The sequence below is a fragment of the Bos mutus genome, chromosome 8 (assembly GCF_027580195.1).
Source record: "Bos mutus isolate GX-2022 chromosome 8, NWIPB_WYAK_1.1, whole genome shotgun sequence".
In the NCBI taxonomy this organism is placed as follows: Eukaryota; Metazoa; Chordata; class Mammalia; order Artiodactyla; family Bovidae; genus Bos; species Bos mutus.
This window is the reverse complement of record NC_091624.1, coordinates 28622030-28649762: the sequence shown is the minus strand read 5'-3', so window position 1 is coordinate 28649762 and position 27733 is coordinate 28622030. Positions and strand designations below refer to the sequence as shown.

Genomic DNA, 27733 nt, shown 5'->3' with positions numbered 1-27733 from the left:
ACAAGGAGAAGATGGCAGTGTAGACTTGAGGGGTACGGAAGTGTGAGTGGAGCTAGACTCTCAAGATAGAAAGACATAGGTAGAAATGGGAGGGTGAGGCAGCCAGGTGAACACATGGAGGTATGAGCCCACATGGTTGTGCTCAGGAGTAGGAAAGAGATCAGCCCTAGAGTGGCCCATCTGTAAGAGAGGATGAAGGTTGTGGAGAAGACAGAGGTAGGCTGGGCAGGGCCTTCATGCACCAGAAAATAAGGTGTGACTTTCCTTCTGGGCAGCGAGAAGCCTCTGGCCAGGGAACAGCATGACAAAATACTAATCTGCTGGTATTTAATATCAACTGAAGGGCAGAAAGGAAGTATGGAGGCCAATTATTAAATTATGATACATGATTCTATTTCTTTATATAACCAATTCCACAACTAAAGGTACTGAGGATCCAAGCATATTTATCTAGAACATAGCTGAGGTTTGGGAATGGAGAATTTTTTTCAGAGAAAAATAGGTGACAGAAGTAGACTAGTGGTTATTACATGAGCTCACAAGAGAGAGAAACACAATAATGCAAATTCATGATCTTATGCATTAATGTACAGTCATTCTGAGTGGATAGCCACACGCCATCATCGCTAGAAATGACACCATGATCATGGATTTTGGTTTGTTGTCATCATTAATGCAGACAGGAACATTTTTTAGCATGTCCTGTTTTCTTCTGCTCTCCCCCTTCTAGCTTCACCTTCCCTTTTGATGTTGTTGTTTAGTTATTAAGTCATGTCCAACTCTCTTGCGACTCCACAGACTGTAGCCCACCAGGCTCCTCTGTCCATAGGATTTCCCAAGCAAGAATACTAGAGTAGATTCCCATTTCCTTCTCAAGGGGATCTTCCCGACCCAAGGATCAAACCCATGTCCCCTACATCGGCAGGCAGATTCTTTACCACTGAGCTGCCAAGGAAGCCCCACCTTCTCTTTTAAGACCTTCCTTTTCTCTAGAGTGGGTATGCAGGTCTCCCAGTAGATCCTGGATAGCCTCCTAGCACCTTGGCATAGCGTGTATAGCTCTCCGTTGTGTGGTTCCTTCTCATCTTTTCACATCATCTTTTGTTCTTCACTCCTTATCATAGCCTGCATCTAAGATTTATGAAACTGAAATGTTTTTCCCATAGCATCTAGATTGTTTTTTACACTTTTGCATGTATTACTTTCCATGAAGTGCCGTCTTTCCCACTTCCTTGGAACTATACATTAATATATAAAACCTGGAAAGGTCATGAGGGAGGTAACAGAAGTGCTGCAGGCCACTGATAGTCAGCCCAGGGGCTTCCACCCAGAAAAGCAGTGTCACAGCGCTGGCAGTGGCCTTTGTTTTGGGCTTGCCTTGCTCACTGCCAGCCAGCCTGACCATCCACAACAGTGGGACTCACAGGAGCTGAGGAGCTGCAATGGCTGCAGCAGTTGAAAGAGAACTCAGTACCAAAGGTGCCAACACTGGAGCAGAGCTAAGAAGCCAGTACCGAAGGACCAGCACTGGAGTGGGGCTAAGAACACAGGCTAAACAGAAGAGGAGCCTTCAGGACACAAAGCCTACAGAGGCTTCGCTGGGCAAGATGACAGTGCAGAGCCTCCTCACTGGTCACCTGCAAGGAGCTGAGGCATATGAGGTACTCAGACTGTGGAGATGGGCAGGGGAGGCTAGGTCACCCTGGACCACAGTTAGCCCTCTGGGAATATGGAAACTTTTTCATGAGGGAGAGGTGCATGTGAGTGGAGAAGCAGTTATAGGAATGCGAGAGAATACTTTCCAAACAAGGACTTAAAGCATGCCATTTTGATAGCTCTGCTAGAAATACCATCTCACATGTAGTTCACATGTAGCCCATTAGTACACTTGTCCTAAATTGTGTTCCTTTGGTCTGTTTCACCTCGCAGCTAGAAGTTGAACTTTCTAATGTCTTTTCCATATGACAAAAGCCCTTCAAATTTTGTTTGTTAATGTTTTTCACGTGTACCCTGAAATCCATCTGGAAATAGAGTATTTCCATAACTCTGTCATCCTCAGATTTGGCAATTTTCATTATTGTTTTTTTCCTATCACCAGAAGTGTTTTGTCCTTATGAATTTTTTTGAGGAGTAAATTCCCCATTTTAAAGGAATAAAGGTAGGGTGATCAACACTAACATCATAAGTATAGTTCAGATCAAATAAACAAAAGTTAAGCACCATATCTCTATACCTCAAGAGCTACACTAGACTGGTAGGAAGATAAAAAGAAAAATCAGACAGTCTTTGTCTTAAAGAAGCATATAATCTAATCAACAACATTAGCTAGAATTCTTGAAAAGGCAAATGTAATACTACCTTATTTATCTTGAGTTCATAATATGACAACCTCAGTTATCCAGCTCAGTCCAGAAATAGTCTTAAGAAGAGTGAATTCCAGTTGTATCAAATGAACAAAATGTGGGGCACCTTCACTTCAGCCCATCCATGGGAAAGCCAGGCTGACCTGGCAACCACATACCCATGCACATCATTTGTCTTGCCTTGTGGGGCACATGCACCTCGATAACACACAAGTGCCAGGAGTGACAGAGCAACTCTCAGGGGAACAAGACTATTAAAGCCAAAGTGACTGCCGTATATAGTGCATGTGCTAAAGTTGATGTTTGCTTTGATTTTAGAATAGCCCCTCAAAACCTCACATCCCCATTTACTTACATTTTATATATGATTCTCATGTGCCAAACCATGACATGTTAAAATAGCAAAATGTTTGGATGTGATGGAATTGTGGATGGGGTATTTTGAGCATCTAAGGGTGATAAAGGAGACCATTTAAACAAGCCATGGTTATATCACCATTAACACCATCGTGTTATCACCAATACCAAAAACAGTACAAATATAGGATGAGAACACATGGCTATTTGGGGAATGTTAGTATAACTCTTAGGACATTATGGATTTGTTGTTCAGTTATTGTATTATAAATGATGAAAACCTGAAATCATTGAAAGTTTATTTATAGAATACTTTTTAAAGACAACAGGCAGTTTAAAATACATTTTTTAAAGTTTCACCAATCAATAGTTAAAATAAGTTTTATCAACTTAAATGGTAACATGAACTAAAAACTTTTTATTAGCTATTCACTTAGCAATATTGCAAATAAAATTTCCATACAACTATAGAAGAAAGATTATAAGGACACACGTCATAAAGTCAAATGTTAAGTACCTGATAAACTTTCTTCATCAATAACCTGCAGCTTGTTCTCATTGATTTTGAGTTCTTCTAATGTAGATGGTAGTTCTGAAGGAATCGTTACCAAATTGTTTCCATCCATATTTAAGCGCATTAAATTCTTTAGAAACTTCAAAAAAGGCAAATCTCAAAATTACTTTTTTATCTTGTCACAGAAATGCAGTCATATATATTATTTAATAGTCAGTTTGCAGTAGTTACTAAAGTTTCACAAACTTTCAGTTTATTCAGGCTTAGGCATGAATCCCCAATTCTCCCTGCCAGGTAGATGTTGATCCTGTTTATAGCATTTATTCCCTGGTATTTTCAGCAAACCACATTTGGTGATTTTGTATCATACTCATCCATATTTTTACTGTGACTTATATTTTAAGTCATATTTTACTGTGACAGGAGAAAGTTCCTATCACCACTGGACCAGCCATATTTTCCTAGATCTTATGTTTTTACCTTCTCAGCAGTAGAGTCAAAATTTATTAAATCATGCAGTAATCTGAATCTGTCATCAATACTAACAATATAGCAGTTTGAATCCTTTCAATGTGTTTGTAAACCTCAGTTTTCTGTCTGTACTAAGCAGAAACAGTCATGAAATAGCACTAACTATTGTGGAAATTCATCAAAATTAAATGCCACAAATATCACAAACTATTTCTATATGGTACCCAAACTGTTCTGACAGTCTGGAGAGTGTATATCCACATTTGTAGTTACATGTTTGTTGGCCAGACTAGCCCCCACTACCGAAGTTGCAGAGTGATTTACTTCAAAGATGCTGAAAGTCAATTTCAGCAGTTTGGAAATGAGGTAGAGAATCCCAAAAACAAACAAACAAAAAAAGCAAGTTATTTCCTACAATGTCCTCTTTTTTGATCAAATAGAGAAAATGTACAAGTCCCAACTGTTGTTCTATCAGAAGGACAACTAGCATGAAGCAGGACTCCAGGTCTTTCACATGAATGTGGACACCAAGTGTCTGGAACTCTCTCATCTGCAGCCCAGAATGTAAATAAGAACCAGGAACTAAGCTTGTAAGAGGCCAGTGACTTATCCAAAGAGTGGAAGAAAACCATCCAAGGGGATAAAGTTTGACTTCCTGGCATATAACATATTTTACTTGGGCTTCTTTAACCACACACAATTTTGAGTAATTGTTTGCACACACAAATTCCTCCTTTCTTCTGCCTTTGTTTTTCGGAAAGCCCTTGTTACTCTCTTTTCTCCCTTTAGAAAAAAAATTTAGTTAAATCTGATTCTTTCCAAAGTTTACTCTATGCTTTTCTCTTTCCCTCTCTGCCCAACCTATCCCCAAGCTAATTTTCTTCTGAGCCTCTTTGTTCTTGCAGAACCCTACCTGCTGAAGTATTCTTTACCAGATTTTGCAGACTGCACAAAATAAGGAAGTTTTGTCTTGCTGGCCTGAAAATGTTAACAATTTCTAAATAAGCTCTCCTTTTTCCCCAGAAATACCTCACATACTAAGAGACCATATTTCAACATGTTTTCAGGTACTTGGGAAGAAACTCTTCCATAAATTCTAAACATTAGTTTTGTCATTGATGCAACTGTGGGTGCGTTAAGGACAAAGCATAGAAAAAACAGAAATTTGTAAAACAACCAAGTATATTCAAGACATAACTTGGATACAGTTTAGGGATATCAGAGAAGAAAATTTCTTTGACAAAAACTCCTTTAAAACATTTTACTGGGACTTCTTTGATGGTGCAGTGAATAAGAACCCACTTGCCAATACAGGGGATATAGGTTCAATCCTGGTCCAGGGAGATCCCACATGCTGCATGGCAACTAAGCCCATGCGCCACAACTACGGAGCCTGTGTTCTAGAGCCTTGAACCACAGCTGCTGAGCCCAGGGGCTGCAGCTGCAGAAGTTCGCATGCCTACAGCCTGAGCTCTGCAACAAGAGAAGCCAGCACACCACAACAGAGTAACCCCTGCTCACTGCAACTAGAGAAAAGCCTACATGCAGCAACAAAGACCCAGTGCAACAACAAAAAAGAACATGCTTTTCTTTCCTTCTCCATCTCCACCCATTATCAGTACAGTTAATGAGAAAGCCATCCAAGTGGACTTTTAGAAATCATAGTACATATTTACCTTGAATGCTTTTGGACCTATGCCTGAAGAGGTGATATTATTTTTGCTCAGATCAAGCCTTTCCAAATTCGGTAATCCATTAAATGCTTCATCCGGAATGGAGGTGATGGAATTGTCTAGGACACACAGCAATTATGTTTTAGGCCTATGTGCCTGTAAATACATATATACATGTACATGCATAGATAGCAAAAGAGAGCTTTATCTAGAGGAAAACACAGTCCTTAGAGCAAGGACAGTGTTATATAATAAATGAGTATTTAGAAAAAAATAAAAGACTGAGACTAGACTATTACATGCGGTCAAAATTTTCACTCTGAGGACCTGTCTTGCTGTAGTACATCATGTTTAGATGAAACTGCTTAAAACAGCCAGAATGTGGGTTGCCAGACAATTCTGTTAGCAATGTGCATTTTACAACAAAGATGTGTTGTGGAAGGTACTATAGAAACTGAATTTTATAGTTCTTCATATTTTCCTATTGACACTTCTTAGACTCTGGACCAGAAATATTTTTTAATGAAATCTTAGGCAAGTAACTTACCTTCTCCAAGCATCAGTTTGCTCTAAATAAGAAGTTTGAGGAGATTATTTCTCAGATTGCTACCAGATCTAATGTTAAAATTCTATGACTTCAATCTATAGAAGTTCCTGCATGCTTTAATTTATGGGGTTTTGTTTGACATTTAGTTAAATATAGTAGTCAGTGATTTTATACCCAGAGAATGAGCTTAACAGAAATGGTGGTGGTTTAGTCGCTAAGTCGTGTCCAACTCTTGTGACCCCATGGACTGTAACCTGCCAGGCTCCTCTGTCCATGGGATTCTGCAGGCAACAATACTAGAGTGGGTTGCCATTTTCCTTCTCCAGGGTACCTTCCCAACCCAGGAATTGAACCCACGTCTCCTGTGGCTCTTGCATTGCAGGTCAGTTCTTTACCACTGAGCCAATAGGGAAGCCCAAGAAATGGTGAGTACTATAAAAACCATGTGGTAGCTTTCTTATAAAACCAGGATAGTGTAACTGAGCACACATCATCTTTTGTAAGATTTTCTACCTTCACAGATTAATAGTTTGTCTAATGGCAGAGCACACCTAGCAGTTAGGCTACAGAAGGAGGGGGCATTGCTAAAAAAGGAAGCTCTCAGCATAAGAGTAATTCCTTAGGAGATCATATAAGCCTAGCATCAGGAAGGCTATAATACCTGAAGTGTCCTATTGTAAACTGGCTGTCCTGACTAAGGAGTCAGGCTGTGTCAGTTGAGTATTTATATGATCATTTATTATTTCTATGGTAGTTTATTTCTGTTACTTCTCCCAAGACACGTCTGAAACCCCACTCAGATTCTCTCAGCCCTCCATCTTAAGAGCCATGCCCAGCGTGGCCTTATCGCCGAGACTCGTTCACTGTCCCAGTCTCCACACCAGCCAGCCTCACACACATATCTGTCCTGCCGGTCCTCTACTCAGAGCTCTTCTTGACCCTTTAAGAACATGAGCAAACGGTCTGGATCACGTCATGCCTACCAAGTAGCTAAAATCAGGGGGAAAGCAACAGGGACGCTGTGATATTGCTGGAAGGAGTCTCACAGCCATTTTAAGGAAGTCTGGCCATTTCTTATAAAGGTAAACCTGCTTTTACTGTATCATTCAGCAATCCACTCCTGGGTATATGCCCTAGGAAAAAGAAAACTTAAGTCCACACAAGCATCCATATATGGATCTTTATAGCAACTGTTGCATAATTGCCCCAAACTGGAAATAATCCAGATGTCCTTCACCTGGTACGTGTGGTCCATCCAAACAATGGAATGCCACTCAAAAGTGAGGAGGAACAACTTGTTGATAAACACAAGAACCTGAATAGCTCTCAGAAGTTTTATGGTAAGTGAAAGAAGTCCAACTGAAAAGGCTCCACACTGTATGCATTTCTGTGGCATCCTAGAAAAGCTACTCTAGAGACAGAAAACATCAGGGCTGGTGAAAGAAGGGACATGAGAGAATTTGGTGAGGTGATGAAAATGTTATACCTTGAATGTGTGACTGTATGACTATGCATTTGCCAAAACTTAAAGAATAACACGCTAACAATTTTTTTACTGAATATAACTTATACCTCATAAAGCTGATTTTAGAAAAAAAGTCAATGGGACATCATGATTTGATTTGGAGGAATTTGCATTATACCTGATGGTGCTTTTCTGTAGTAAACACCTATCTCTTCTGCAAAGTTTTTATGTTTGAAGATTGTGAAATTAATCTGTTGGGGTCCATTTATATTATGAAATTATAATATCACATTCATAGGGCAATGAGAGGTAACCACAGAATCAAACAGACATCCACATCTTACCTATGAGCTCCAGACTTGTAATCTCTGGTGCTGTTAGCGGTGGTATTTGTGTGAGGTCAGCGCTGATACAGGAGATGGTTTTGTAGGACAGAGAGCACATGCTTGGCAGAGACGGTATGCCTCTGGGGGTAGCTGGGATTGGGAGTCGAGGGGGCATCCTGAACGTGTCTCCTCTGATGGTCTCATCCTCATCGTCATCGTCTTCCTCCTCATCGTCATCGTCTTCCTCCTCCTCCTCGTCGTCTTCCTCATTCTCCCTTGCTGGGTTTCTGTGTTGATGGGCCTGCCTCCCCTCCTCTTCAGGCCTCTGCGCTTTCCCTTCTCTGCTCTGTCCCTCATTGATAGGTCTCCCCCAGTCTCCAGGTCTAAAAGTCTTTTTCTTTTGCTCCCTATTTTCATCTTGTTTGACTTCTTCATCCTCCTCAAGTTGAAGTTCCTCTTTTCTCAGTGCTCGATTCATTTCCACCCAAGGAGGTGACTGTTGCTTATGAGGTAAATTGGTAGGTTCTCTTTGTTCTGAAGAATCACCAGAAAATTCAGTTCTGTCATTTAATGCTGTACCACTGAGTAGCAAATAGGAGGCTACTGACCACGAAATAAGACAGCAAGGGCAAATTGTGGTATTAATGAAAGGAAAAATCATAGTGAAAATTAGGTTAGTAAATATTATTCCCTCCAGGAATATGAGTGCAATTTAAACATGAAATGCATTTGTAGTCTTTGCTTGAATAATTTTAGTAGAAATAAATGAATGTTATTTGTGTTTTGTAAGATGTTATAGGCAATTCTTGTTTGCTTTATGAGCCTTATTTTACTAAGGTATCATGCTATCTGATGACTAAAGAGGGAATAATATTACCATATGTTACAAAATGGTAAGCAGTCCTATTGTGAGATTATAAAATAATCAGATGTGATGCCTTTATAATAGATACTGTTCAGTTAATTGGGGTTATTGATAATGTAAGAATTTGTACACTGTCAGACATAAAAACATGAAGCAGGTGTATATTTTACTTGTTTATGATAATGAAATCGGCTTTTATTATATTTGTCTGATTTTCTTTCAGCTCCATGTGCCTAAAAGTATCCTCTGAAATTCAGAATTATAGAAAATCATCTTCTCTTTTCCTCCCAGACTCTGTACTTAAATCATGTTTACTGCTTGAGATCTATGGAAGATGTCCTGTTTAAATGATACTTTCTTAACCTAGACATATGCATAGAGTATTTTTTTATTATTTCATGATGATAACATAATATATTATAGTAGAAAGCTTATCTACATTTGTATTTAATTGTTATTATCTTTGGCAGAGAGCAGGGAAGACTTGACACAGACCAGACCCTCTGAATGAAGAGTTTTTAAGGGAAAAATAAGCTCAGTACATAGATTTTCTTTCATCAAAATATAAAAATTTACTTAATCATTTCCATGATCTTATTTAATACCATACATAAATCACCCCAAAAAAGAACTCAAAATGTAATTATTTGAAATAATTACTTGAAATTTCAATTCAGTATATATTATAAAGTCTGTGAGTTATTTTTTTCACATCTCTTGACAAACATGCAAAAGGAGAATAGGAAAAAATTAGCAAAAGGAAACTAAAGCTATCATATTGAAACATTTAAAATCTTTCCTGTGTATCCAAGTTTATTTTTCCAAAATAACCACAGTATTTTTCAAGAACAGTAGTTCAAGTTTTGAAAAATATCTGAGCATTTCTGGATCTTGCCTTTATAAACCTTGTGTTTCATCTCCCAAGGTGTCAGTTTCATTAAACACTTTTATTTTCTAACACTTTTTTAAAAGTTATATTATCTTAGTAAAACAATTGGTGCTTAGTCACTCCATTGCATCCGACTCTTTGCAACCCTTTGGACTGTAGCACACCAGGCTTCTCTGTCCATGGGATTCTCCAGGCAAGAATACTAGAGTGGGTTGCCATTTCCTCCTCCAGGGAATCTTCCCAACCCAGGGATCAAACCTGCGTCTCCAGTGTCTCCCGCATTGCAGGCGGATTCTTTACCCAATGAGCCATCAGAGATTCTCAAAGCAGTTGGTACTCTACACCAAATACAGTTCCTAAATGTCCTGAAGTTCTTCTTGGAAGGAGACTTCGGTGGATAGCTACCCTGTGATCATCCTGTGTGTGTGGAAACAGTCTACCTTAATCATAGGCAATAGAAAACATCCCTGTTCCCTATCCCTTCCCGTCAAATTATCTAACACACATTTATTTCATAAGCTACTGACTAGGCTTTTCTTGAAGGAATCCTGAGCCTCCTTCTTGAGAGTCCTCTGCCCCATCAGTCTCATAGGATAAGGGACAGTGAGCAGCCAACAAAACCTCATAGCATATAATCTTTCTCTGCACAGCAGTACCACAAAAGAAAGCCACTGCTCTTGGGCCATGGCCTTTATTTCCCAAGGATTACCTGAGCAGTAATAACTGCACATAGACTGAGAGAATTGGGCTTTATTCTCTCTAGATGCAAGCCCCTCCCCACTTTCTTCACCCTGAGTTCTTTATTTGGGTTGATAACTGTAGGTACATTGAGTTGAATTGAGACGACGCATATAAGGAACTAAACAGAGCTCTTCACACCTACTAAGAATGTGGGAGCTGTTTACTGTGTAAATTCTGTCACTCCATCTGTAAGGCTGAGAGTCAAATGTGGAATGTGATGTGGGCCGAGTTCAAATTGAGCTAAAACTCTAAAACCACTGTCTTTTATTTCTCTCCTCTGATATAATCTCCCAAGTAATTTCCTTGTTTGTCATCACTGTGCCAGTATTTAAGTACCCTGCTGACTAGTTTATCATAATTTAAATTTTAAGATAAGGACTTCTGTGGTGGTCCAGTGGCTCAGACTGCACTCCCAGTGCAAGGGGCCCAGGTTTGATCCCTGGTCAGGGAATTAGATCCCACACACTGCCACTAAGAGTTTGCATGCCATGACTAAAAAAGATCCCTCATTGCAGGAGCAAAGACTAAAGAACCCACCTGCTGCAACTAAGACCTGGCACAGCCAAATAAGCAAGTATTTTTTTTAAAAAGAAATATCCTTTAAAAAAATAAAATTTAAGGTAGTGATGAAATAAAAGCAAATGAAAGTTAAAGACTAAATCACGTGTGATATTTTGTTTGGGCTAAATATTTGTACCAGTATCAGAGCAGACAGGGCAGCATTCTCCTTCAGGTATAATTGTTTGGGGGCACATCTGAGGGTGGCACTTGGTCTCATCACAAAGCACTTTTCCATTCAAGCAGAGGCAGGTAGTACAGGGCTCCGGAGACCACACAGCTTTGTTATACATGATCATCCCATTTGCCAAACAGTGTCCTTTCTTTCCTAGAAGAGAACAGTAACATTTAAATTCCTTCTCTGATCACTAGCACCTTTGAATGGAAGTGAGCCCAATGTGAAGCCCAGAGTGATAGAGCCACACAAGAATAACATTATATGTTCATTCATACATAGGGTAAAAGTATCTTACATATGTAACCCCTTGAAGTGCTTTTCACATGTACTCTCAAGCCCTCTTACTTCTCTGAGTGGACCTCCTCATGGTAACTTGACTCTAAATTGTGCTTTTCATCCTGCATCTGTCAGGATGGCTGAGCTATTATAATGGCGACAAATAATCCTCAAATCTCAGTTATTTCTTGTTCATGCTGGATATCCAATGTAGATATTGTTTGTCGAGACAAACGATAGGCTTCGTCTCCAAGCAGGCTACCCTGCTGGCCACAGCAGTGGGAATATGAGGTTGCAAATAACACACAAGCTCTAAATGTATCTAATTACATTGAACCAAGGCAAATTATATGGCTACATCTAACTTCAGAAGAGAAAAAGCAGTATAGTTCCATAACATGCCAGAGAGCAGAGAACCAGAACAGCACTAATGATGAGCCAGCCCACACTGTACCCTTCTCAGTGTGCAGATGGAGAGGTGAAATTAGGCTATGTGCCTGTGGTGCTTCTGGCATTGAAGTCTCAATAATACATTGCAGCTATCTCTGGTTTTAGAATTGTTGTGTTGTTGAAATACAGTTCTAATACCCTTTTAAAGTGCACAGTACAGTGGGTTTTAGTATCTTATTCTCTCCTCATACATGGATAAGTGTGCCAACTAAGCAGGCCATTAGACAGCCAATTTGAATATTAGAGGTGATGTTTTCCTTCTAATCCTAATGTTAGTCCTGATAACTCTTCTCCATTTGATGAGCCACTGTCCCCTCAAGTGAGAGCTCACATTTGTCTCCTTCTCTCCCTCACCACTGTGTTAGCCCTATTCATCTCTAGGTTTATATGCAAGGGAACAGGAATTCAGATAGAAACTTGTACACAAATATTCATAGCTGTCCTATTCACAGTAGCCAAAAGGTGGAAACAGCACAGTTATATCCATCAGTGGATGAAAGGATAAACAAAACGTGGTGTTTCTCTGCAGTGAAATATTATTCAGCCATAAAAAAGAATGAAGTACATACTACATGAATGAACCTTGAAAACATTAGGCTGAGTGAAAGCAGTCAGACACAAAAGGCTACGTATTATAGGCTTCTTTTCATATTAAATATACAGAATAGACAAATTCATAGAGACAGAAAGATTAGTGATTGCCAGGGACTTGGTGGGGAGGGGTGGGAAAAGAAAATGGGGAGTAAGTGCTTAATATGTATGCAGTTCTCTTTTAGGGTGAAGAAAATGTTCAGGAACTAGGTAGTGGTGATGGTTGTACAATATTGTGAATATACTAAATGTCACTGAATTGTACACTGTATAATGGTTAAATGATAAGTTTTATGTTATGTGTGTTTTATCACAATTTTTTAAAAGTCTGTTTTCCAGACCACTGGAAAACATTTTAGGACAATTTAGAAATGTTTAGTATACATTGTTTGTACTTTATACACATCACCATATATTGTATATTTTTAAAACAGATTTGAGATCACATTATGGATACTGCTTTTCAGTCTTTTTATTTTCTGTTATTATAGCTTAGATATCTTTCCACATAATTAGAGAAATTGACTTCATCATTCTTTAAGAGTTGTGGGTACACTATAATTATCATTTTAGATTCCCTGCCTTGAGACTCTTTCTTCTCTCCAATCATGTTGTAAATATGACCTAAATTGTCTATTTTCATCATAATTGTATGTTATTTCTGTTAGCTTCATGGAAATAACATCATTTAAAAGTATTTGGTTCTCTTGAGACAGATATGAAGTATTGGTCACAGAACATTATGTGGTGATATTTTCTTTTGTCTTCTGAGAGTTTTATGTAATGATAACATACGTAAAATATAATTACTTTTTCCTTCCAAACCTGGAAAAATGCGGACCATTACATATTAGTGTTTAAAATGCCTAGTTGAAATCTTTGGAAGAATTTCCAATCTTTTCAAACTTTAAAAATTCAGGAAAAAAATTCTGTAATTTGATCTATATAAAATAAATTCAGTGGCTTAACTTCATATTTGTTTGAAAATATTTAATAGCCATGAGTTCATAGACTCATTTGAATCATTTATTTCTATATCCTAGATAACCTATCATGATAAATGACATGTATATTACTATAGTAGGATTACAACTATTTAAAATACATGGCATAGTAAACAGACTGGAAATAATAAACCAAATAGTAAGTATGGTTTTATAAATATAGTTGTGGAATAAGTAATGTTTTTCTTTTTCCAATAATTTTATAAGTATATTCTATAAATGATTTTTTAATTACTTCAAAATTTATCTTTATAGATTAAATTAAAAGATAATAACTTGAGTTTTTAAAAATTTTCTTCATGGAGCTTCTCTCTCTCTTCCTCTCTCCTACTATTTTCTTACCTGGTAACACATTATAGCTTGATTCTACTCCAGGAACACTTAAAAAAGATTCAAAATTTTCCTCAATACTGTAATCCAAGTTAATTATGGGAAGTTTTGCTGCAGGTGTAACTGTCTTCATCTGCTGAATTCCAGGCTGTCTAACAGATCTGTGGGTGGACAAGGAACTTTTTCTCAGTCTTCTATGATACATCTTCCTTCTTTGCCTCCTAGAAGTTTCTTCATTTTGTCCAAAGTCAGTTTGAAAAATGAGAAGCAGAAGAAAACAATACAAGCTTGAAAACTTCATGCTTTCTTTTTCACCATTTGATTCCTAGGATGAAAATGAAATGGAATTTTGGAGTTAGTGACTAAATTTTTTACCTCTGAAAATTGGCTTATAATTGCCTATATCCCTCAGCAGCAAGTCTCTGAGAAATAAAACATAGATATATGGGCTCAATGCTATACTATTATTGCCAAGTCAGAATTTAGAATTTTTCTGTCAGAATCAAAGGTTTTTGTTTTGGTTTGGCTGCACTGGATCCTCGTTGCTGCATGCAGGCTTTCTCTAGTTGCAGGTGAGCGGGGGCTACTGCTCATTACAGTGCACAGGCTTATCATTGCATTGGCTTCTCTTGTGGCGAAGCACAGGCTCGAGGTGCTCAGGCTTCAGTAGTTCCAGCACACGGGCTCAGTAGTTGTGGCGTGCAGGCTCTAGGGAAGGCTCTGGGGAGGCTGTGGCTCGTGGGCTCTAGAGCACCAGCCCAGTAGTTGTGGGATGCTGGGTTAGTTGCTCCTCGGCATGTGGAATCTTCCTGGTCCAGGGATCTAACCCATGTCCCCTGTATTGGCAGGCAAATTCTTACCCACTGTACCACTATGGAAGTCCAAAGAAATTTTAGTATTTTATCTTTATCTTTATAGACCAGGCATGAGCAAACTTCTGTCTATAAAGAACCAGATAGTAAATATTTTAGGTTTTACAGGCCGTGCATTCTTTGTCATAACTACTCCACTCAACTCTTGTAATATGGAAGTAGACAATATGTACGCAAGTGGGTATGGCTGTGTTCCTATAGAAGTCTATTTCCAAAAACAGGCAGTGAGTCAGACTTAGCCCCTACAGTAATTTGCCAGCCCCTTTCTGGACCGCTGTGTTGTAGGTTTCCAGAGGTTACTTGGGAGATTTCTCTCCACTTGTCTGCCAAGTCATTCTGTGACTAACGTCATCCGAAACTTATTTTCCCAGCTCTTCTATTCTATTCTTTTATTGTTATAATTTTCTTTGTTGGGAAGGAAGCAGCATAATTTCATCATATAAGAACAGTAGCAAACTAATACCAGACCACCTGACCTGCCTCTTGAGAAATCTGTATGCAGGTCAGGAAGCAACAGTTAGAACTGGACATGGAACAACAGACTGGTTCCAAATAGGAAAAGGAGTACGTCAAGGCTGTATATTGTCACCCTGCTTATTTAACTTATATGCAGAGTACATCATGAGAAACGCTGGATTGGAAGAAACAAAAGTTGGAATCAAGATTGCCAGGAGAAATATCAATAACCTCAGATATGCAGATGACACCACCCTTATGGCAGAAAGTGAAGAGAAACTAAAAAGCCTCTTGATGAAAGTGAAAGTGGAGAGTGCAAAAGTTGGCTTCAAGCTCAACATTCAGAAAACAAAGATCATGGCATCTGGTCCCATCACTTCATGGGAAATAAATGGGGAAACAGTGGAAACAGTGTCAGACTTTATTTTTGGGGGCTCCAAAATCACTGTGGATGGTGACTGCAGCCATGAAATTAAAAGATGTTTACTCCTTGGAAGGAAAGTTATGACCAACCTAGATAGCATATTGAAAAGCAGAGACATTACTTTGCCAACAAAGGTCCGTCTAGTCAAGGCTATAGTTTTTCTAGTGGTCATGTATGGATGTGAGAATTGGACTGTGAAGAAGGCTGAATACCAAAGAATTGATGCTTTTGAACTGTGGTGTTGGAGAAGACTCTTGAGAGTCCCTTGGACTGCAAGGGGATCCAACCAGTCCATTCTGAAGGAGATCAGCCCTGGGATTTCTTTGGAGGGAATGATGCTGAAGCTGAAACTCCAGTACTTTGGCCACCTCATGTGAAGAGTTGACTCATTGGAAAAGACTCTGATGCTGGGAGGGATTGGGGGCAGGAGGAGGAGGGGATGACAGAGGATGAGATGGCTGGATGGCATCACTGACTCTACGGACGTGAGTCTGAGTGAACTCTGGGAGTTTGTGATGGACAGGGAAGCCCGGCGTGCTGCGATTCATGGGGTCGCAAAGAGTCAGACACGACTGAGCGACTGAACTGAACTGAACTGAATACCAGTTATAAAGAGGTAAGAGAAACAAACTAACTTTTAATCAGCTGGTCTTAAGAGCAGCACAGGGCCCAGTACATGATAAAGCTGAAAAACAAGTTTGAGAAATGAATACTTTTTCAGACCATAAACATGGAGTAGCACAAAACAGAAATCTCTGAGAGGGGGAACATCCAAATTAACCTCCTGCGCACTGCCTAGAGGGAGTTCCTTCCCAGGCTGAAGCCAAGGGTGAAGACCCAAACAGAGCCTCACAATCTCCTAGAGCTGAAGAAACAAAACCTGGGGTCCCAGAGAGGCAAGAATTTGCAGAGCAGAGCACAGAGAGGTGAGAGCAACCCTGAGAAAGCCTTCCAAAGATGCCAGTTCTTCAACTGAGTACTGATTAACACATTTGTATGAGCAGACTATTCAACACTGAAGAAAGAACTACCATGAATGACAAAAAAAAAAAAAAAAAATCTTTGGGCTAGAAAAGACTGGACAGACTTTGTGTGTCCACCAGTCATAGCGGAGAACCTGTACTGCAAAGGGCATCAGGCAGAATGCTCAGAAGGGCATTGGCACATCAAAGAAAACAATTTACTCTGGGCTGATGGCTGATCTGATCACATGTAACAGAACTGAACAGCAAGCCTTCTGGAAAGGATCAAACTGTATGCAAGCACCCAGCAAGGGTTGGGAAAGTCAGCAAAAATTTACCAGGCACAAAACAGGAATTGTTGACCCATAATGATGAGGAAGATCAATCTATTGAAACACATCCATAGCACAGCTGGCATAATTATTAAATAGGTCATTAAAAGTTATAAAAACTTTAATTTCAAAGTTATTAAAACTATAATTTGTATGTTCAGGAAGGTAAAGGAAAGATATTTAAAAGAAATTCAAATGAACTTATAAAGATATAAAATAAAATGTGAGAGAGAATAAACTATACTGCAAGAGATGAGTAGGACATTAGACACTATAGGAAAAAATTAGTAAAGTGGAAACTATAGTCATAGAAGTTACTCAAAATGAAACAGACACACACACAAGACCAGTAAAAAAAACATGAACGGAATATCATCACATTGTCAGGCAACTTTAAGCAGATCAGTTTACATCCAGTTCCAGCCCCTGAAGGACTGTGTTTGAAGAAATAAAGCCTGGTCTTTTCCCAAATATGAAGAAAATTATAAAGCCACATATCCAATATCAATAAACCCCAAAAATAAGAAATATGAAGAAAATTATGTCAAATATTCAAATTGCTTTTAAACCAGTAATAAGAATATCTTAAAAGTAACCAGAGAAAAAAACATTAGAATAAAAGACTTCTCATTCAAAACAGTACAAGCCAGAAGACAATGGAGCAATAGCTTTTAGGTATTGGGGGAAAAATAAATAGAGTTCTTTGGGGTTTTTTTTTAAGATTTTTTTTTTTTGATGTGGACCATTTTTAAAGTCATCATTGAATTTATTACAATATTATTTCTCTTTTATGTTTTGGTTTTTTGGTCAAGAGCCATGTAGGCTCTTAGCTCCCTGACCAGGATTTGACCCAGCACCCCTTACATTGAAAGGCAAACTCTCAACCACTGGACTGCCAAGGAAGTCCTTACTTAGAGTTGTATACTCAGTGAAAATGTCTTTCAGAAACACAGGCAAAATAAAGACTTTTTCAGACATAGAAAAGCTGAAGGAATTAATCACTAGCAGAAATGCACTACAAAAAATGCTAACATATAAGGAAAATTATATTAGATGGAATTATGGAGCTACACAAAGGAATGAAACCACAGGAAATGGCATACAAATGGATAAGTACTCTTTTATTTTAAAATCTCTTTTAAAAATTATTGTTTAATACAGTCATCTGTTTAACAGTTGTGTTAATATAATAATACCATATTTTGGGCTTTCTATCTTAAGTGAAAGTAAAGTGTATGACAACAGAAGCAGAAAGGAGAAAGTGTAAATATACTGTTGTAATGTACTTATAAGTAAAGAGGAATATCAATTGAAGGTAAACTGTAATAAGTTAAAGACACATATTATATGCCCTGGGGCTTAGAGGGTAAAGTATCTGCCTGCAATGCAGGAGACCCGGGTTCGATCCCTGGGTCGGGAAGATCCCCTGGAGAAGGAAATGGCAACCCACTCCAGTACTCTTGCCTGGAAAATCCCATGGACGGAGGAGCCTCGTAGGCTACAGTCCATGGGGTCACAGAGTCGGACACGACTGAGCAACCACACATTTTTTTTTAGCCACTAAACAAAAAGTTATAGCTAATAAGCCAATAAAGATGATAAAGTGGAATAATAAAAATAATCCAGAACATTACATGTACTATGTGTTGTGCTCAGTCACTCAGTCGTGTCCGACTCTTTGCAGCCCTATGGACTGTAGCCCACCAGGCTCCTCTATCCTTGGGATATTCCAGTTAAGAATACTAGAGTGAATTGCCATTCCCTTCTCCAGAAGATCTTCCCAACCCAGAGATCGAACCAGTGTCTCCTGCATTGGCAGGTGGATTATTTACCACTGAGCCACCTGTAAATCATATTGAATGTGGATTTGTTAACTGCTACAATTAAAAGGAAGAGGCTATCCAAGTAGAATTTTTAAAAATTAAGACCCAACTCTATGCTGCCTATAAGAAACTCATGCTAAATAAAAATACAAATAGGTTAAAATTACAAGGATGGAAAATATACCTTAGTAACACTAATCAAAAAAAAGTAGATGGAATATTTTAGCAATAAAGTATTTTGCCACCAGGGCTTCCCTGCTGGCTCAGTGGTAAAGAATTCACCTGCCAATGCAGGAAACACAGGTTTGATCCCTGGGTCAGTAAGATCCCCTGGAGAAGAAAATGGTAACCCACTCCAGTATTCTTTCCTGGGAAATCCCATGGACAGAGAAGCCTGGAGACAGTCCATGAGATCTCAAAGAGTCAGACATGATTTAGCAACTAAACAATAGCAATATTTTTTTTTACATAATGCTATTTCACACTTAATAGACTAGAGTGTACTATGAATATAACTTTTATGCACTTGAAAACAAACAAAAGAAATGTGTGACTCCCCTTATTGGCGGTCTAATCAAATCCACAACATCTCTGTATTATGCTTGTATGCTCATTAATCAGAATTGCACGTTCCTTTATTTATGATCCTACTTTCAGTTTTTGTTTTCGTTGTGCTCGGGTGATGCTTCTGTTTCCTTGAAATCTGTATCATTTATAATGGTGCTTCACTCTATAGAACTTAGATTTTGAATGAATCTTTGAAGTCATCTGCTTTTCCATTCATGGGAAATTCTTTTTTTTTTTTTTTTTTTTTAATTTTAAATTTTATTTTATTTTTAAACTTTACAAAATTGTATCAGTTTTGCCAAATATCAAAATGAATCTGCCACAGGTATACATGTGTTCTTTATCATCCATGTTCAAACTGCTCTGCCAGAAAAGTCTTCCTTAGATTGAGCTACAATTTGTTGTTGGTCACATCATGGCTCATAAGAGGTTTAAAGATAAAAGCCACATTTACACAGTTATCTTTCCTCTGAGTTCTTAATCTTTTTTATCAATGCTTTTAAAGATGTGTTTAAGTTTCTAAAAATAGTACATAGTTCTTAAAAAACTCAAAATGATATGTAGGCATAAAAGACAAGTTGCTTAACCATAATTCATAGTTTATTACAAGGGTAGGCATACTTTTTCTTCAGGGTCCAGAGAGTAAACATTTTCAGCTTTGCAAGACAACAATCTCTGTTGAAACTACTCAACTTTGTTATTGTACCCCAAAATAGCAATGGACAAGAAGTAAATGGATGGCCGCAACTATGTTCTGATGGCACTTTGAAAAACAGGATTTGGCCTGTGGGCCATAGTTTCCCAACTGCTAGTTTAAGAGTGTCTTTCAAGATGCCTCCTAAACATGTATGAGCATATATATTTAAATGTAAATGAACTATTCTATATATGTTTCAGTACAACCTGTTTTCTTTCCATTCAGTAATAAATCATAGTCATATGGACATATATAGCAGTGTTTGTAAATGCTTATAGTCTGTGCACTCTATTTTCATTCCATAAGTTATGTAACAATTTGGTGATGGATATTTAATTTTTTTTTTCATTTTTCTTTTATTATAAACACTCCTGTGAGAATTCCTTGGCAACCCAGTATTTGATACGCCACCCTTTCACTGCCAGTGGCCCATGTTCAGTCCCTCATTGGTTAATATATTTTTGCATTATTTTACTTTCACCCTTTCATATTTTCAATATACTTTCTATTAGCATATCATTTTTAGTGTGACATGACAATTTTTATCTTTGATCTTTTAATTGAATATTTTGTCTATTTGTATTTGTTGTAACATTTGATATCTTTGGATTGAAATCTATTTTCCAGTTATCTGTTTTCTAGTTGTCCTGCATGTTCTGTGTTTTTAATTTTTTTTCATTCTTGCTTACTTGGTTTTTGCTGCTTTGTTTTTATTATTCCATTAGTCATTATATACTTTTTCCTTTTATGTTCTGAGATTACCACATACATCCTTGACTTATCAAGTCTAATATAAATTAGTACCTTTACCTATTTCCAGACAACTTTAACTTTACTTACCTCATTCTAACACATCTACTACTTTTGTTACATATTTTAGTTCTTTATTCAAAAGACGATGATGATGATCTTATGCTCACAGTTCATTTAGATCAGGCTCTCTAAATCTTAGCACTATTAACATTTGTTTCAGATAATCCTTTTTTGTAGTGGAGGGGGGAGCTGGCCCTTGTAGAGTTGGTAGTATCCCTGGTTCTACCCAGATACCACTACCACCTTCCTCTCAGTTACAGCAACCAAAAATATCTTCAAATATTACCATATGTGTCTTGGGAGATGGAAAGAATCAGTCTGCCTCCAGTTAAGAACCACTAGTTTAGATCTATGTAAATATTTATCCTTTTTCTTTCTCATTTCTTCCTGCATCTCCAGTCTTCTATCAGGATTATTTTCTTCCTAATTGAAGAATACCTTTTAGTAATTCCTTTAGTGCAGGACAACTGGTGACCAGTTCCTTTGTATGTTTGTTTATATGAAAATATTCATATCTTATGTTCATTCTGAAAGAATGTATTCACTATATATGGAATTCTAGGTTAGCAAGTGTTTTAGCATTTTGAAGATTTCACTCCAATGTCTTCTTTTTTCCATATTTTGTATTGAGTAGTCATCTGTCAATCTAATTATTTTTCCTTTAAAGGTAACTTTTTTGGGGCTGCTTTTAAGATATTCTCTATTGGGATTCATAGCACTTCTTGAATCTGTGATCTTATATTCATCAAATTTGGAAACTTCTTAGCCCTTACCTCTTCAAATAATTCTCTTCTGCTTCTCTCTCCTTTTTATTTTAGAACTACAATGACATATATGATGTGTTAGTCACTCAGCTGTGTCCACCTCTTTGTGACCCCATGGACTGTATGTAGCCCACCAGGCTCCTCAGTCCATGGAATTCTCCAGGCAAGAATACTGGAGTGGGTTGCCATTTCCTTCTCCAACATGTATGATGAAGTGAAGTGAAGTCACTCAGTCATGTCCAACTCTTTGCGACCCCATGGACTGTAGCCCACCAGGCTCCTCCATCCATGGAATTTTCCAGGCAAGAGTACTGGAGTAGGTTGCCATTTCCTTCTCCAGGGGATCTTCCTGACCCAGGGATTGAACCCAGGTCTCCTGCATTGCAGGCAGATGCTTTACCATCTGAGCCACCAGGGAAGCCCACATGTATGACAGTCTTCTCATTGTCTTTAATGTCACTTTCTCTCATATTTTTCATCCTTTCGTCACCCTGTGATTGATCCTGGTTATTCCACTAACCTCTTTCCTTCTGTTCAGCTGTGGTTTATCCACTATTGACTTGAATCCATCCATTGACTTCCTTGTTTCTGTTTTTCTGGTTTCTTAGCTTTTCGGGTTTTTAATGGGTTTTTATTCTTTCTGATTCTCTACTGAAATTTTTAATCTTTCATGTTTTCCACATGGTAATCACATTTATTTAAGTCTGAGTCTGACAACTCCATTTTGGGACCATGTATATGTCTATTTCTATTGTCTGTTATTTCTTTTTCAGTTTTTAGCCATTTTCTTCTGTTTCTTCTTATGCCTGATGGTATTTGACTGCCAGCCATTACATATGAAAAATTATGAAAATACTTTGAAGCCTATAATGATGTATTATTTATCCTAAAAGAATTTACATTCAAACATGAAATTAAGTGTACTATCAATCATAAATTACATGATTTGAAGCTGAGTTTCACTATATCTAGTTAATAATTATATTTTAGGTCCCAAACCAAAGCCTGGTGATTTCATCAGCATCACTTTTTCCTACCACCCCTGCTACTTCCTGCTCCTTTCCTTGAGTTTTATTTCTGTCATGACTTGAGCGGCTGCTTTAAAGCTATACTAACCTTCTCAGTCACCTCTTTCGGTTCCACAGATGCCTCCAGAAGAAAAGATCTTTGGGTTTTAGTTTTGTCCTAAATATTGGCCCTGTTATTTTTCCTACTTTTTAAAAAAACAATTCTCAGCAGTCTAAATTGCCTAGACTGCAGTTATGAAAGCAGAAGTCACCTCAGATTAGTTTTATTTCACTGAAAATATATCCTCTTTCTTTGAGCGAATGTTTTGGGTTGTAAATTTTAATTCTTTTATGTCAGAAAATATCATTTTGTTTAGTTGGAAGTAGAATTATGATTTTAAAATCATTTTCCTTCAATACTTTATATGTATTGTTCCATTTGTTTTTTTATATCTGCTTTTATTGATGAAGAGTTTAACTTGAATCTGATTCTCATCTCTTTGTAATAAACCCTTTTTCCTCTCTCTGGAGAGGTTCTTTTCACATCTTAAACTTACTTTTAATATTCAGAGGTTTTAATATAATGTACAGGGTTTTTTGTTTGTTTTTTCCTTCTTTATGTATCCTTTTTGGGATCTTTTACTCCCAAGTAAAAGAAATATTTCTTTTCCACATACGTTCTTTAAACTCAGTTCTTTCCTATACCTATTCAAGGCTGTTTTTCCTCTTTAAATTCATTCACATCTTCTCTTTGTATTTGAAGGATTCCTCACGGTTTCTGTCTCACCACAAGTTTCCCTTCTTATTTCCTACATAGCTACATATCCATGTGTGTATTTATTTGTAATATATCTTCTCTTATTTCTAGGTATTTGGTGAGAGGAAAGGAGTGATATCTGCTTAGCTTGCCCTCTTGAATCTCGGTAGTTCTTTTTATAACTTTAGCCACTTGAATTATCCTCCTCTAGTCAGGTTGTACTTGGGTCACATGCTGACTTGTCACCACTTTACATTAGCTCAACAAGTGGCAGCCTCTAGGGTATTTTCATGTCAACTAACCTCAGCATGCAATCTTTTTTTCAGTATATATGTACATTAATTACTGCATTTCAAACCCTTTACTGTAGGTCATTGAGATGAAACTATATTAGAACAATGTTTTGTCATCTACATTAGGTTTTTAAAAAACTAACTTGCAAAATGTGAGGGAGGAGCAAATTCCCTAGTTGACTGGCAACTGAAATTGTAAAAGTCAATTCAGAGAACAAGCTAATATGTTGGGAAGAAATGATAACAGCAGCAGGGGAAAGCAATATGAAAAGTTGGCCCATGAGACAGGGTAGAAGTAGAATTTGCTAAGTGGCAGGGGAGGTGAACTGTGGTAGTGTAAATTCTGTGTTATACATAAAATCTGTACATGGAGATTTTCTTGCTTTGACAGTTGACAGTTGGATATGTAACTCTCCATTCTGTGTTAGGTGAGAGTTATGAGGAGTCAGGCCCTGGACCTAAGGGCTCTGGAGGTAAACTTAATGAGTGTCTCAGGCATCATGTTGTCCCTGAGCCTGTTAACTTAACAAGAGTACTGCCCAAGCTCACCCTTCTCCCATTATCCCTACCTCTCTCTCTCTGCCTCCCCCACCCCAAATTGGCTCATTTTTTGCTTATACAGAAGCCTAAATAGGTATATACAGAAATAAATTTACAGAGCTATCTTAATTTTAACAAAATCAGACTCTATAAATAGTCTCATTGAAATGTTTAAATAAGTTTTATGAAATGGCCTCTCAATAATAATTTTATCATTGATGCCTATGCCTTTGTTATTTTCAGTGATTTATAAAATTTCACATAGCATTTAATATTTACTTTATAATTGAGTGAATATGTTTCTGGAGGTAAACGTTTATGATACAGTCGGTCTAACCACTGTAGGCATTATTTTGATCAAGTAAAATTGTCTTTCTTTTTAGTATTTTTTGTGTTTATCCCAACATTAAATATCATCTGTAAATCTTGATTAACTTATTTTTTTATTAAAAGTTTTTCATCAGCTGTCTTAAGTAAGCTTTAAAAGGGTTTAAATTCAATTTTAATCTTCTACACAAAGCCACAAGATACCTATTATCCCTTTTAACTTCGCTTAGTAGGCTTAAAATGAAAAACATTTTTAATTAATCCTTTATGCTCCTTAGGACTGTAAAATAGAAAAGAATGAAATTTTCAAACCAACTTATACTTCTATTGAACAAGTAACTCTATTTAAACATATAAAAATATATTTAATCCTAATTCATAAAGTTTTAAATACTTCAGAAGTAGTCATCCTGAAAAAAAAAAAAACAAGTAAACAAAATAATGTACACTTTAAACTTTAAAAACCTATTAGTAAGAGCTAATTTCCTCAAGTGCTAAACATATTTGCCACACAAAACACCCAAATATTAAAACCATTCCACACGCTTTAGTAGAAACTTAAAATTTAAAACATTTTACCTGGAAATCTAAACTAAGTAGGCTTTGCTTGGTGTCATTTAAGTCTCCGGATGAAAATGAAACAAAACCAGAGCTTTCTTTAAGACAAAGAAGGGAGTGTTGAAAAATGTTAACTGACTTCTTTGTAAAATCTAAAATAACTGCCTCCCTTGGGGTTACATGCCTTTCGGTTCTTTGTGCAGAAAATCAGCCAAGAGAGTAACTAGGGAAAATGGTTACCAAGGCAAATATTTGTTCTAAATCACGGGAAAATGGAAAGCAGCAGGGGGTGGGGGCGGGAAGCTTTAGTCTGTAGGCTGAGAAAGTGGAGTTAGAAACAACAAAAGTGGAGCTTAAGAAATGTGTGATTTTCACAGACTAATTGCATTAAAAATGTTAACATTCATACTAGCCTGCGTGTCACTAGAGCTTTATCAGACTGCAGAGATGCTATTGTTCCCAAGTTAGAGGACTATACATTCCTGGGATGCCTTAATTGGGTTAATGTTATTTAAATCTCTAATCAGCTCCCTGCCAGCCATACCAGTCTCCCACACAATATTGTTAACAAAACAGGGCTTCCCTGGTGGCTCAGTGGTAAAGAATTTGCCTGCAGGCGGACACGGGTTTGATCCCTGATCCAGGAAGACCCCACATGCCGCCACACATAGTAACAAAGACCAAGAACAGCCAAAAATAAATAAATTTTTAAAAAGCTGTTATATATTAGTGTCACTGAAATTATATAACTTCCAACCTTAAGCAATAATAAAATAGGCAAGAGAGCCGTGAGGCTTCTGATTAGGGCAAATTGGTTATCTAGTTCAGCCTCAGTTTCTTCATCTGCGAATGAGCAGGTCACAGTCAGATCAAGGTTCCTGGCCTACAGTGCTCCTTATGGGGGACCTTGGATGAATTACTGCTGTTTATAACTGTTTATTCTTTATACAGCTGGGATGGTAATACCTACCCTTCAAATTTTTGTGCAAATAGAATGAATAGCAATACAAAATGCCTGTCATAGGCTAGGTAATTTTAATATCTGTTTTTTTTAATTCTTAATTTACCTCAAGGGTCTTGACAGAGAAGAACTTGCTTGACAGAGAAGAACTACATTTTTGTCTTTCCAAAATCTTAATGTGACTTGGATAGATCAAATCAAGATGATAGATTGAGCACATGGGCCACCCAAATTCCTAAAACTAAAAACTACATTTTCTTTTAAAAATGTAGTACTGCATCACAAAATTATTAGTACTATTAGAAGACAGAATTTTTGATAAATTCCTTAAAGACTGAAGGCATATAGGCTCTGACAGATGACACTATAGCCCAAACAGGTGTAAGACAGGATAATTTTGTGAGTGTTCCAAGTTTAAAAATTATAGATCTTAGGAATGGTGAGATTCATTGGGAAACTGCACTCAGCAGAAGCAAGGTATATGACCCCAATCCTCCTGATGTCTCCATCATTTGTTCCAAGTATTATGCATTTACCTCCAAATTGACCCATGTTCTCATCTACTTGGTTTTGCGTGTCTAATAGAAAAGGGATCCAAACTAGCTCAACCGAGTACAAACACTAAGTTGACTATCTCTACCCACACATTCTGAGCTTTTGGTCAGTGTTTCTAACATAAGTAGATAGCCCAGGATTACCAAATATTTGAGAAGATACTAACATTAGAGATAGGAGTTCCCCTCATCTCTTCCCCCAGAATACCTACACACAATCTGAAAAGAGCTTTGGAGATTAAATCAAGAATGAGATGCCACTAGACACCTATTGCTTCTGCTGCTGCTGCTGCTGCTAAGTCGATTCAGTCGTGTCCGACTCTGTGCGACCCCATAGACGGCAGCCCACCAGGCTCCCCCGTCCCTGGGATTCTCCAGGCAAGAACACTGGAGTGGGTTGCCATTTCCTTCTCCAATGCATTTGTAACTTATAAGCCTGAGTGATTATGTTGTATATAGGTTCATCAGATGTAACAAATGCACCACTCTACTGGGGGAGGCTGTGTGATGAGAGTACTAGGGATATATGGAAAACTTCTGTACCTTCCTCTGTTTTTTCTGTGCATCTGAAACTGCTTTAAAAAAAAAAAAGTCTTTAGGCCTTCCCTAGGAACTTCCCTATAGCTCAGATGGTAAAGAATCTGCCTCTAATGCAAGGGACCCAGGTTCAATCCCTGGGTCAGGAAGATCCCCTGAAGAAGGAAATGGCAACCCATTCCAGTATTCTTGCCTTGAGAATTCCATGGACACAGGAGTCTGCCACGCTACAGTCCATAGGGTCGCAAAGAGTCAGACATGGCTGAGCAACTCACACACACACACACCCAGGCCTTCCCTGGTGGTCCAGTGATTAAAAATCTCCCTGTCAGTGCAGGAGACATGGGTTCAATCCCTGGCCTGGGAAGATTCCACATGCCGTGGAACAAATAAATCCTTGTGACACAGCTACTGCAGCCTATGAGCCACAACTACTGAAGCCCACACACCGAGAACCCGTGTTCTGCAAGGAAGAGTGGCCCCTGCTTGCTGCAACTAGAGAGAGTCCATGCATCAAAAATAATAAAATAAAATAAAATTTTTTGATAGTCTTTAAAAGAGAATGTGGCTTGATTTGAAATATATACATTGTTTTCGGAAGAAAAAAATGTGAATAACATGCAGTATTGGACACATTGCCTAGAGCAAACAAAAACTCATTCTTTTGAGAACAACTTAGCAATAGCTATGTTCTGTCCCAGCCTTCCACTTCTAGGAATCCATTATAGAAACATGTCTTTCTCTGCACAAGTGTACCTCCAGGAAAGTACTTTAAAACATTGTACCCAAGTGTAGAGGGTAATTAATCAGTTGTATACTGACAGGGAACAGTAGGCTGTTATAAAGTTACATCGAGAGACTGAAGTAACTATTATACAGACATCATAGTTG

At 37.8% G+C, this 27733-nt stretch overlaps 2 protein-coding genes across 5 annotated transcripts in view; one reads left to right on the top strand and one right to left on the bottom strand.

Annotated features, from left to right (window-relative positions):
• Nucleotides 1-24977, bottom strand: part of ECM2 (extracellular matrix protein 2) — a 42187-nt gene extending 17210 nt beyond the window's left edge. Inside the window, exons 1-6 of one of the 3 annotated variants that reach the window (XM_005901828.3) lie at nucleotides 24812-24977; nucleotides 13611-13923; nucleotides 10909-11097; nucleotides 7735-8316; nucleotides 5382-5497; nucleotides 3238-3373 (exon numbers count right to left, since the gene is read on the bottom strand). In XM_005901828.3, coding sequence (XP_005901890.1) covers nucleotides 3238-3373; nucleotides 5382-5497; nucleotides 7735-8316; nucleotides 10909-11097; nucleotides 13611-13899 — 1312 coding nt within the window. In that variant the 5' untranslated portion in view covers nucleotides 13900-13923; nucleotides 24812-24977. Of the gene's footprint in view, nucleotides 1-3237; nucleotides 3374-5381; nucleotides 5498-7734; nucleotides 8320-10908; nucleotides 11098-13610; nucleotides 13924-24811 lie in introns of all 3 variants that reach the window. The other 2 variants (XM_005901829.3, XM_070375272.1) reach the window with 2 other exon arrangements.
• CENPP (centromere protein P) overlaps nucleotides 1-27733 on the top strand; it is a 237069-nt gene that overhangs the window by 174036 nt on the left and 35300 nt on the right. The window lies entirely within an intron of this gene.